The sequence below is a fragment of the Megalopta genalis genome, chromosome 5 (genome assembly GCF_051020955.1).
Source record: "Megalopta genalis isolate 19385.01 chromosome 5, iyMegGena1_principal, whole genome shotgun sequence".
Taxonomy (NCBI): Eukaryota; Metazoa; Arthropoda; class Insecta; order Hymenoptera; family Halictidae; genus Megalopta; species Megalopta genalis.
Genome location: NC_135017.1, coordinates 15,071,053 through 15,083,576, shown reverse-complemented (window position 1 = coordinate 15,083,576; position 12,524 = coordinate 15,071,053). Strand labels below are relative to the sequence as shown.

At 39.7% G+C, this 12,524-nt stretch overlaps 2 protein-coding genes across 3 annotated transcripts; one reads left to right on the top strand and one right to left on the bottom strand.

Moving 5' to 3' along the window:
- Positions 1-1,108: 1,108 nt before the first annotated feature.
- On the top strand, positions 1,109-3,822 carry LOC117226780 (uncharacterized). The gene is made up of 5 exons (XM_033481452.2): positions 1,109-1,430; positions 1,521-1,583; positions 1,661-1,778; positions 1,841-2,006; positions 2,080-3,822. Exons 1-5 carry the CDS (start codon positions 1,373-1,375, stop codon positions 2,704-2,706), a joined length of 1,032 nt encoding a protein of 343 aa, XP_033337343.1. The 5' UTR covers positions 1,109-1,372; the 3' UTR covers positions 2,707-3,822.
- Positions 3,747-12,344, bottom strand: Elys (AT hook containing transcription factor 1 homolog). 2 transcript variants are annotated; one of them, XM_033481448.2, is made up of 6 exons: positions 12,017-12,343; positions 11,501-11,878; positions 11,137-11,437; positions 5,138-11,062; positions 4,991-5,062; positions 3,747-4,668 (listed from the first exon to the last, which is right to left on the bottom strand). In XM_033481448.2, exons 1-6 carry the CDS (start codon positions 12,044-12,046, stop codon positions 4,661-4,663), a joined length of 6,714 nt encoding a protein of 2,237 aa, XP_033337339.2. In that variant the 5' UTR covers positions 12,047-12,343; the 3' UTR covers positions 3,747-4,660. The 2 variants fall into 2 exon arrangements, with proteins under 2 accessions (XP_033337339.2, XP_033337340.2); XM_033481449.2 differs by lacking the exon at positions 4,991-5,062 and having other exon boundaries at positions 12,017-12,344.
- Positions 12,345-12,524: the final 180 nt, after the last annotated feature.

Genomic DNA, 12,524 nt, shown 5'->3' with positions numbered 1-12,524 from the left:
CACATGGACCATATTCCCGATCAGCTTAGTTGCGCCATCATACAGTAAAATGCTGAAACTGGTTGTCAAATTAATTTCAACGTTTTCCGATAGGTGACACGTGAACTATTTCCTCGGTCAGACTGGTTGCGTCACCTTCTGACAAAGTGCTAAAACTGACTGTCAAATTAGTTTTGCAATTTTCCGGCTGGTGACACCTGTACCATATTCCTGATGCCATCTAACGGAGAATGTTGAAATTGCTTAGTGTTTTTCCTTAGTTCTAAAATTGTAATGTAAGAAACGTTGAAATTACCCGGCGATTCTTTTTCGTCACACAGGTACTAGGTACAGGCTTACACAGGATGACTTGGGATTCGCACTGTAATAGAATTAGGATTATGACTTTAGGATACAGATTTAGGATGCCCAAGTCTAGGATCCCCATCTAATATGAAATCATTGTAACAAGAATCTTTTTAAATCAATCGATAATTTAGTGGCAACCATGGTTAAATCAATTCGAATCCCTGTGAAGCAGTTAAGTATATTTCGTATTCTTTCACCAACCAAGGTGCTAACGACTAAAGGAAATATAATTAGTACAACGTTCTATTTACTGAGACGTTAATAATAATAATAATAATAATAATGCTATTGTTAAATAGCAATAACGAAGCAATGGAAATTTATGCAAATTAAATTCTTATGCCTACGGTAATCTCCGTAGACTCGTATAAAATGTTCGGCCAAATTGTGCATTAAGTTGCAACGACAAGTTAGATTTCTAAAAGGAACTCTATTATCCACTTGACTAACGTTCGGCGTGAATACGTTCCCTTACTATGACGCGTACTACCTTTACTAGAATAACTACATTATTATGACTACACATTAAACGCGGCGTGTTAACAGTGTTGGGTTTAAACGAACAACTTTGCAATAATTTAATTGTATTATTCCCTTAGTTTACGTCCGAGTTTGCAATTATATTCGAATGGTCAAATAGCTTAGTAGCAGAAACTATACTCGTAATATAGTGTCAAATCGCTTTATAGTAGTGGTCGGTACATTGATAGAAAATCGTTTCTTCGTGAATCGTTTATATCCATTGCTACGTTTCAGAGAAACCGCGCATGAAAGATCGTGTGATTGTGTGTACATACACGCATACGGACGCTCATTGGGAACGTTCGAACGCACACCACGAAAAGAGAAATGCACACTTTCGAAGAGAATAGAACCAACACGGGCGCAGATTCTATCCATTGCTATTCAAGATGGAGAGAAAACGACGTATGTGTCTCGTAAGGTGGTTGTAAACAAGAAAGTCGGACGACTCCAGACGACTCGTAGGATCCTTCGTCGGAAGGAAAGACAACTGGCATACGAGATGGCGAAATCCGTATTGAGCTCGGACTCTCTTCCCAAAGCTGGTCGAGTAAACGAAGGTAAGATGACTGTTCTCGAATATCTACTGTCAGATCATGATCACCGATTAGATTGGCGATTTAATGTAATTCCATTTGATGCTATCACAGTTTGTCGGGAGTGGTTAGTCCACGAGGATGGAGCACTCGCGTATCGTCTGCAGGATGAAGAAAGTAGGTATTTAATAAAATAAAGCACATTGGAAAGCTCTATTCTTTCTAGAATGAACCGACCGTATTGTTGCTTCCAGTTAGAGAACACTACACTGGCAATAAAGTGCGTAATGCTCAAGTGAGAGAAGATCTACCGAAAGCCAAGGTGGAACAGGAATTGGAATCATTGAGATACCAAAACTATGTGCAACAGCAGTCTGTATCCAATTATCATTATGTGCTGTACCAACAGAGAATTACATAGAATGATTTTACAGGGAGGAAAAGGATGCTCTGGTGGCTAAGCAAATTGCTCTGGCTCTCGAACGAGAAGAAAGGCAAAAAGAAAGAGAATTACAAGAGCAAATGAGACTACAGTTGAGACTGGACGATGAAGTAACACAATTGGAACTTGAGAAACATATTCAAGAAGAAAAAGATGAGGTACTAGCATAGTGCTGTTTATCTTAAGATGCTAATAATGATATTTTATTGTTACTGTGTTTATTAATTAAAGGAACTAGCAAGGAAATTGCAACAGGAGGAAGAGGAAAATGCTGTAGACACTCATGATGGACCTGTCGATGAACAGTTTCTCTCGGATCAAAAAATTGCGATGGAAGCACAGGATGCGGAACTCGCTCGGATGCTTCAACAGAAAGAGCGGGCAAAGGCTAGGAAGGCCAGACAAAGGGCAAGGCAAAAAAAGCTAGAAAAGCAACTTCAGAAAGAGCTGGAGGACCAGAATGTTACCGAAAAGCCTCAGAGGCCAGACAAGTTGGACTTGAAGAGCACATCCGGTAAAAGTAGGATGCAGCCTCATCTAAACTATCCGGAATATCCGGACCCCGAGGAAATCCAAATATTGGACGACCCTATAGAGAGCATACGAGAAGTACCAAATGTAGCTGCAATTATTGATCCCACTTACAATGGGAATGTGCACCGGCATACTTCTAGTAGTTCAAGCAGCACGGTCAGTCCTACATACGCGTTACCTACACCACCGCAAGAGCTTATGAATGAAGATATTCCATGCTATATGCCTATACAAGGACAACGAAGAAATCAAATGCAGTCTCCTTCGCAAGTTCATGAAGAGAAACACAAGCGTAGAGTGAAAGACGGCTGCAAACAACAGTAAAACGATTTCAAGGTTCGAATACCACAAGTACTTTTTGATGAAAAACGTTTCGTTGCCATGAAAACATAATCTTAGTTATATATTGTAGAAGTCTAGAGCTTTCAAAAGGAAGCTCAAGTATAGAAGAATTTTGTCCCATTAAAAGCGATACTTTTTGATAGCGTGAAGATAAATGTGCCTTCAAAATAAGCATACGGTGTAAAATGAGATCAACGAATGTTTAAACGTCTATTAATATTTGAAGTAATACGTTGCACCGTCCTACATCGTAGATCTGCCTTAAATCGTGTACATTTGTATTCCATTTAAATACGATGTTATTTCTACTGATACGGTATTTCCCCCGTAATTGTGGAGAAAGTATTGTACATTGCACTATGCCAATAGAAAGATTTTTATGAGAAAATAAAAAGGGCATAGTGAAATACACAATATATCAGAATTAAGGACGAAGTAATCAAATAAGCAAACAGAAATGTACAAAAGATTAACTATTTAGACTGAATTATGAAACGATTTAATCAAGACAGGCTTTAATTGAATCTAGATACACGCTCTCTTCGCAGGAAATTTTTTAAGTAGATTTAATATCAAGATGTGTTTACTTTTTAGAGAGAAATATTCTCTTTTAAGTGCTTGAGGTGCAGCGCGAGAAATAACTTACTGCCAAAGATGACATTATTAGCGCTCACTTTGAACCCAAATGAGTTTAATTATTAACAAAATAAAAAGCAAATGAATTTTGAATGGTGTGCTTTAACAAAGTGCTTGGCACTTGATAACTTAATAGCTTTTTAATAAGTTGTTAAGATTCAAAGATGTAATAAAGTATATTATATTAATAATCTCTGCAACAATTTTCCAATATTTTTAAGTTTGAGAAGCAGAATTTTTACGTTGTTTCTACTAATCTACGAAATGATTAATATTCAGAACAAATATTAGAGCATTTAAATTTTAGTATTATTTAAATAGCAGTTTAGTATTTAAAATATAAACATTATATTATTTATGGTGTTTGGAAATGTATTCGATAGAAGTAGTATTATTTTTTACATTTATTATATGAATACATCTATACATGGGTATATTAATAAATTATTTACAAAGCTATAATACACGTTATCATCAAAAACCCCATACACATATTAATATAACGTACAACAGTAAATTTATTCCGTGGGTTTGTCTGTGTGTGAAAAAGAAAAAAATTATAATGATTAATATAATGTAACAAATATATTTGACGAATAGTATATAAAAGTAATCCTTATGATATACAAGTACTAATACTAGCTGCTCGTTCGACATAATTTTGTTTCATTTTCTGTACAGCTGTCTACACGTTTCGAAATTCTATGGTAAGGAAAATAATAAAATAAGTATAAAGTGTACTTGAACAACAATTTATAGATTATACAAAATAATCTTTCCAACAAAGCACACTCTCTTTAAAAATATGCTCTACACAAAATATCCTATTAACGTAAATTTTAAGCTCAAAGATAATACGTGGGATCGTTCACTGGTATAACATATTCAATAGCAAAAAGAAACTGTTCGCTTTTTAAGTAACAAAGTTTCGTCTCTCATGGTCCCATTTATCAAATTCTATAACCTACTGTATAAAGAAATTATCAAAAAAAAAAAAAAATAATCGTCATTTAAAAAAGAGATTATTATTACAGGAAGAAATATTCATAATTTTTAACCATTATAAATATGACGGTGCATAGTCCAATTAAAGTTGGAGAACTGATTAAAAATGAAATGATTAACTGCTTTTAATTCGACGTGCTATTTGATCTTTCAGGCAAGAAAAATTTTGTTTTACAATGATTTACAAAAACCCGAACTCAATTACCCGTGGTTTTAAACTGTGACTTTCTCTGTACAATATGCTGTAATTCTTCCTCTTCTGATTCATCCTCACTCATTATGGGAATAAAGCTGTTTAATCTCCTGTTTGGACAATAGAAAAAAAGAAATTAGTATGTAACTATAATAGGTATTATACAGAGTATCCTCGAGCATACTTCCGGAGGACAAATTTGTTTTTTTTTACGAACCTAAATTCGTATCTAAAATTTGGCGATTTAACTCGGAAACATTCTGTATATTCAACGAAAAATCAATGTACAAATATACAGAGTGTGTATCATAAAGTAAAATAAAAAGGAAAGGAAAGTGTATAAGCCAGAGGTTATATACTTATAGACAGAGCAGATAGGAAGCTGGTGCTAATAATTGAAAAAATGAATCTAATTGAAAAGTAACCACATACGATTATCAGGTATTATGGTCTTCGACCTGGTATGAGGCGGAGAAAACACGTAATTGGGCACTTCTTTAATAGCTGAAATATTTCAAACGGTATCATCAACATTCAATGAATAAAAACAGATCATCAAACATATATTAGAAAGAATACCTTTCTGATCCAATGGTGGATCATTTGTCTTGTCCGGTTGAGAAAACGAGAACTGTTCATTAGCATCTTGCTTGGCGCTCAGCCTTCGGGTAACCTTCCTTGGTTTTGGGGTGACTTCGATAGTCTCTTTGGTACCAGCATCCACCGAGATATCCTTCCCCTTCGCCATAGTTTTTTTAACGTTCGCAGCTTTTGCATCTACTTGAACCTCCACGTCCGTCACTTCTTCTTCAGCTATAGTCTGTTTGAGTATTATGCCTTTATTGCGGGTACTCCTAGTTCTTTTAATTGTGTCTGCCTGTGAAATTTCGACGCTCGCAGCTCTTCTTTGTCTAGGGAATTGCGTAGTCTGTTCCTTGTTGCTTGCAACCGATATTCTCTCCTTCAATGGTACACTTAGTATTTCTTCTAATTCTTCAGGTATCGACTGTATCGATGATCTTCGATTTCTGGCATTTCCAATTGGACTGCTTACACTAGCCATCATTGTATGCTTTTTTCTTGCCATTACCAATGAAGACTCAGAGTCTTCCTCTGGGATGATGTCTTTCACAACGCTATTCGCTCTACGAGTCCTGATGGTGTCCACTGTTTCCTTGGGCACAGAACCAGCACGTCTTCTGGTCGACATAGCAGTGCTCTTTTCTTCAGTTGCTTCTTCGTTTGTCTTCAATTCCTTCTCTGACCGTAACGATCTGCTACCTGCACTTGGACCCTTTGTCTTCGAGCTTTTAGTCTCCAACTGTGACTTCTTCTCCTCATTCTCAACTGCTATGCTCGAGGAGGATGAAGCCCTGCTGAACTTCGACGTCTCTGGTACTTCTTTCTGCACAGACGCTGCTCGTCTTGTGTTCCTCCTCACTGGAGCTTTGGATTCTTCCACTTCATCGGTAGGAGAAACATCTTTGGAGGTTGCTTTTTTGCCTCTAGTTTTCCTTGCCGGAGAAGTGCCTGAAGAGTCCTCCTCATATTCCTCCTCCGTGGGATAAACGTCCTTTGCTACGGACGAGGCTCTTTTGCCCCTGGTTTTTCTTGGTGTGTTCGATGGCTCTTCTTCAACTTCTTTCCCCACAGGATGAACGTCCTTTGCTATGGACGACGCTCTTCTAGCTTTAGTCTTTCTCAATGAAGGAGACCGTGAGGAATCTTCTTCCCTTTCTTCTTCTGCAGGAAGAGTATTCTTCGCTATTAACGACGCTTTTTTAACCCTCGTTTTCCTTGGCGTACTTGGCGAAACTTCTTCCACTTGTTTCCCAGTAGGAGAAACATCCTTTGCTATCGAAGACGCTCTTCCACCCCTTGTTTTCCTTGGGGTAGAAAACCCTTCATCTTCTACCCTTTGATCCTCTATAAAGGAAAGATCCTTTGCTACTGAAGACGCTCTCCTACCCCTGGTCTTCCCTGGCGTGGAAATCCCTACGTATTCTTTCCCTTGATCCTCCACGAAGCTAAGGTCCTTTGCCACTGAAGATGCTCGTCTAATCCTTGTTTTCTTTGGTGTAGAAACTCCTGCATCTTCTTCCCCTTGATCCTCCATAAGAGGAAGGTCCTTTACCACAGACGACCCTCTCCTACCTCTTACCTTTTTCGGTGTAGAACCCGTTGCATCTCGTTCTCCTTGTTCCTCCATGCAAGAGATATCCTTCACAATCAATGAAGCTCTTCTCCCCCTTAATTTACTTGGAGAAGAGGTGCCCAACGATTCTTCCGACCCTGAAGACCCTGTACGCTTGATGCCTTCCTCTGCAGTGGTAATGGATGCAATCAGCACCTCCTTCATCAACGAACTTGCTCTTCTTGCTCTTGTAGGAGTCCTTGGAGCTGTCTTCGTAGGAGAATTAATCACGGACGATCTTATTTCCTTCGTTATCGAGGAGGCTCTTCTGGATCTAGTCATCCTTGGTGCGACGTTATCGATGGCCAGAGAGGGCTCTTCATCAGAGTCATCAGATTCTACTTTATCTATTGTTGCTGCAGCTGTAGAATTATTATTATCGAGGAGCACCGACTCTTCAACACCTTTCCTAGGGTCTGCTTGAACACTGGCATCAGATTCGTCGTCGGTGATGTTCGCGTCGTATTCATTGCCTCTGCAGACTTGCGCCGTTCTAGACTGCTTCTCCATTGCGTCAGAGGTGTCTTCAAGAGCTAGAACCATCTCTTCGGCACAGTTAGAGGACTCGTCGTCGGTGATGTCGAAGTGTCCACCGTTCTTCAGATCTACGTGCTCTTGCACATTGTTGCCGACGTCGTGGGACATACGCGACCAAGAGCGTCGTCCCCTGTTATCAGATTGCAAAGAACTGTTTTCCTTCACGTTAGGGAAGCTTTCAAACTCATAGTCATCTCCTTTATCCTCGGTGTAGCTAACATTCATCTTCTGCTCTGCCAGGTCTTTAGAAATGTCTCCATTTTTATGTTTGTTCAATACGTTGCTGTCCTTGAACCTCAAGTGATTAGATTTTGGTAAAACCGGAGACATGGTCTGCATGTATGACGACGTGTCCAAGATAGCATCCTCTTCTTCTTCTTCTAGTTCCTCTTCGTCATCGATGTTCATCGCTTCTTCGCTGTTCTGGTATAATCGCTCTTGCTCCAGGGAGTTAGAAACAATGGACGCATTGGCGCAGTTGGACGTGGTTGCCAGTTGCGTAGGGACTGTACTGGATCTTCCCAGAGGTTGCCTTATCTCGAAGCTGCTGTCGGGTGAGAGCACAGCAGATGAATAAATAGAAGCAGAGAACCTTGAAATACTTCTTCCATGTGTTTCTAATGTAAATTTCGGCGAAGTTGTGTTGAAATCTTCCAGTAGGCTCTTTAGGTCCTGAATCGAGTCTGTAGAGGTTTGTAGGTGAGATCTCCTGATGCTTGGTCTGGGACGAGCAGTCAACATGCTGGTGTCCGATAATATTGCGCTCTCCATAAGGGATTTCTTGGACTCTAACGAGCCGAAGAATACCTCCTCGTTCTTCTCAGAAGCATTTATGTCAGACAAATTGTCCTTAACGCTGACCTCATCCACTGGTATAATCTTTTTCGTGTGGGAGATGTTGAACCGTATTTGTCTGTTGATCTTCTTCTCTTTATCAGACACCAGGCTATCGGTGACGTCAACGTTTATGGGACTAAGACTCGGCTCCGAAGATGTCGAGTTTCGTACAAGCTGTCTGATTTTCAAGATGGAATGAGGGGTCTCGACACGGGTGTCCATAAGAGACACCTTCCGCTTCACCAATGGAGTGCTAAAGGCTGCGCTTATGACTGCTTCTCCATCGTCCAGCAGTTTTCTACGCTTTATCTTCTCCTGTGTTCTGATCTCAGTATCCTCTTCGGTCTGCACCTCATCCAAGGTGCGTTTCCTACGTGTCTGTACGATTTTTGGTGACATAACACAGTTCATGTTAACGTGCATGTCGTTTGGCTTCAGTGTGGTGCATGGAGCAGTGATAAAAGGAATCGCAGCTTTCTCTTCCCTGTGAAAGGTCTCCTTTGCCTTCTTGATGACTGTCTCATAAATGTTCGTAACTCGTTGAAAATTCTTGTTGTATGTCATTGGCCTTGGATACTTTGGCTCCGAGCTGACGTCTGAGCTAGCTTTACCCATACTCATGGAAAACTTCTTCATTATGTTGGGCAAAGTTGCATTGTAAGCATTCAACATGTCCATATGATCATTTCTGGAAGCTGTAGGACTGAATCGAACAGCAAAATTGCCGCTGTTCGCTTCCATATACCGACAGCGTTGCAGATAATACAGCAATCTTATGTCCTCGGACTTGCTTTCTTCTAGGAACTTGACAAACATCTCTTCTTCCTCTGTATCCAAAGCCAGGTGTAAAATATCGGCGAGTTTGTTGTAAGCTTTGCATGACTGAAAGAAACACATTAGTAGTTGAGCATAATGGGACTGTGGTCTGTGATGAAAGGCTGATTGAACCAGACCATGCTCCACCGATAAACCAATCAATGTGCTCTGATCCTGAACAGACGATAAAGGAGGCTTTTTTATGCGCAAATACATCAGAGCCAATTTGTGTTGATTGTTTTTAATTAGGGTTCTCAGAACGAGCTTGTGATGCCAGTCTTTGACATCGGAGTCAAAGATCAACTGTCCGGTCATCATGTCTAGGAATCCATGGTAGTCCTCATGGTCCAGAAACCAAAACGCTTGTGTCAACTTTATAATGCTAGAGCTCATTTTGAACGAAGAAGGGTACTTGATCAATTGATCCACGCCGGCATAAGAGCCTTGCAATAACAGGGCCAAATCCATTAGAAGATAAATGGTGATCTGATGCTTGCATTCCAGCTTATCTGCCTCTGCTTGGTCACAGTCTGTTAGATAACTTCTTAATAAAGACTGCAACGATGGAGGAGGGTAATAACCATTCGCAGACAAGTCTCCGGATTCCCTTTTCCATTGCGAACTCAAAGCAGGACATTCCCGCATTATCAGTTCATCAATGAAGAGCACCTCTTTGTCCTCGCTATCTTGTTTATCGTTCACGACAGACTCCCTCTTCTCTTTGTACAGGCTATACAATTTTTCATAGGGGTAAGGTATCTTCAATGCTGCAGACATCGGTGTTTCCATATCTTGCGTTTCAGGCAACAAGCCTGCATCATAGAACCAGAGAAGTACCTGGAAAAATATCGACACACGTTTCAGTGCTTTTCGTTGCTTAACTAAGCTACTGGTTTCTAGCGGCAGCTTTGACACCACATTCGACAAACATTCCAGCTGCTGATAGCAAAATCTCAGCGTTTTTAGCTCAGACTCTCCAATGTTGTTACCGGACTGGTCGAACAGAGGCACGCACAGATGATCACCGATCGTCTTGATCGTAGCTGCACGTTGTATACCCCACTTCAAGAAGCTTGGATACATGTACGCTGCGCTTCCATCTGACCATTCCTTGGCACACCTTATTAAAAAGGTTGCCCAATGCTGTTCTAAACAGAGGGACAGCAGCATGTCCCGTTGGGCGTTATGGTCACTCGAGAAGGACACCTCTGTGTTGAATGGTACCAGACCAACAGAAAGGCACTTGTGAAACATTTCAGAGGGTTCAGTCAACATAATCGGACCAGCAAGAGCCATTTCGTGGAGCAACTCGGCTTGAACACCACGAGACAACCAAAATATTAGCTTCGATAAACCCAGTTCTATCCACTCCAGTGCTAGGGAGTTTGGATAGAACAGTTCCTCCGATGAACTTAATTTGTTGTTTGGAAACTCTTGCAGAGTGCGAGAAACGTAAGTGCAATTAACTATGCCGTTATTCGTTATATTAGCCGGCCGAACTTTAGTGTTATAGCTGGCCAATACACTGTTGGGATTCTTGCATTCGCTAATGGTTCGAGGCATCTGCTCTTTGTACCACTGATTCAAGTCAAACAACAATGCCCGATTGGTACTGGAAATCAATAACAAACTGTCTTCTCCCCGTTTGGACTCTGGCTCCATTTGATCTAGATTCATTTCTCTTTCGATGGCTGATAGATTGACCACTCTGTCGTTTGCATCCAATTCCAATTCGAATTTAAGGCTTGGTTCTGCTTCTAGGTTGAAATACAAATTTGTTCCTCTGTCGTAGTATTTCCGCTCGAACAACAACGCGTACATTCTCAAGAGAGGAGGCACCTTAAACGATTCATCTTGAAAAACGACCCATAAATAGTAGAAAGGTCTGGGATCGTCGGCTGGTTCTAACAACGTTAAGTGCGTTACAATCATAGTTTCGTCCACCGGTAAACTTATCCAGCCTACAGAACCATCATTCTGCCATATTATGACTCTGCCTAAACATCCAGATATCAAGCAACCAATTTTCGTGGAACTGACGATGGTGTTTGTTAATCGTTCATCCAGGAAACCGGTCGATTCGAATTCTTCCCGATTGAATCCAATGTGTTTTTCAATGCCTAAAAATATACGAATATAGATATATAAACGTATGATTAGCAAGAATAAATAAATATTACAGAGATTCTCTTACGCTGATTCATTAAGTTGCAAACCATGTGTTTGCTTTTATTCAACTGATTCCTGTGAAGAGAATCTTTCGACGTTAGAAACTCTATCTCAGCCGGAGAAGTCTCATCCATGAGAAGAGACAAATCATCTGGTGCTTCCCAAGTGGATCTTTGAAGATCGATCATGAGATGATGAAGATTGCGTAATATTATGCAAGCTATCCCATCCATTTGCATTAGAAAATTATCTGGTCTTTTTTCATTGAATTCTTCCCATTCTGTACCACCAGATACGATGCAAACCTGTTCAACTCCCACTGGCATCTAGAAAAATATAATATCGGTAATGACTTCAAACATTTTGCAGTATTTCGATATGAAACATACTTTTATAGCTCTCAGAACACGGGAGGTACTGCAGTCAAAGATGCACACCAAGCCTACAGAATCTTTAATTCTAGTGGCATCGTTATCTAAACCAACTAGAAGCAATGGTAACTCTCCAGGCTGTGCTGGAAATTGACATGCACAAGTGATCTTTCCTCGAAATGCCCATGAGCTGATACTCTCACCAGTCCTTGCATTAAAAATTATTATATGAGAGCCGTAGCTTAACCAAGCATATTTGGCATCGCTTAGAAAACCTCCGCAGTGGTTATCGATAGCACTATATAATTGTGAACCATTAGAAGGTCCACTGTCATCTCCTTCTGCATTATTGGATCTTGACAAGAATGTATGCTGGATATCTATAACGTTGTGAATCTGTGCATAAGGTAAAGAGGTAAATATTAGATCGAAAATATTCATTGCACTATGGACATAAATAATAGCAATACAATAACCATAAATATTTTGAATATTTACAGAAAAAAAGAAGAATTACTTGACGATAGGACTTACTTCACAATTCACTTCTTCCAACTCTTTCATTTTTCAGAGACAATATTAAAGCACAATGAATGGGAAAAAATCATTTATATCTCCTTTCGCTAAGGTCACCATAAGGTTATGTTACCGCCAAATTTCAATGATTCCGTCACGTTTCTACGACAATGATTATTACCAGCTTGTAGCCCGTATACCCAAAATACCATTTAATAGAGTATCTATGACACCATGTAATTTAGAAACATGTAAGAAATCTTGGTGTTACATTTAAATCCGTTTCACCACTCGTGCATTCATTTTAAAACCGCAACTATACAACTGCGAAGTACGTTAAGAAATATTACCAATTACACGCGTGCTGCCAACTGCATTTGAAAATAAGCGCGCATTCGGAATATGTATATCATTTAAAATAGTTGTTGTTTCTAAATTTCCAATATTCTCTGCTACTCTATATAATCGAAATTTCTAGAAACTACCTATCCTCCAGCTTTAATTTGAGCTCAGAAAAATATTATAA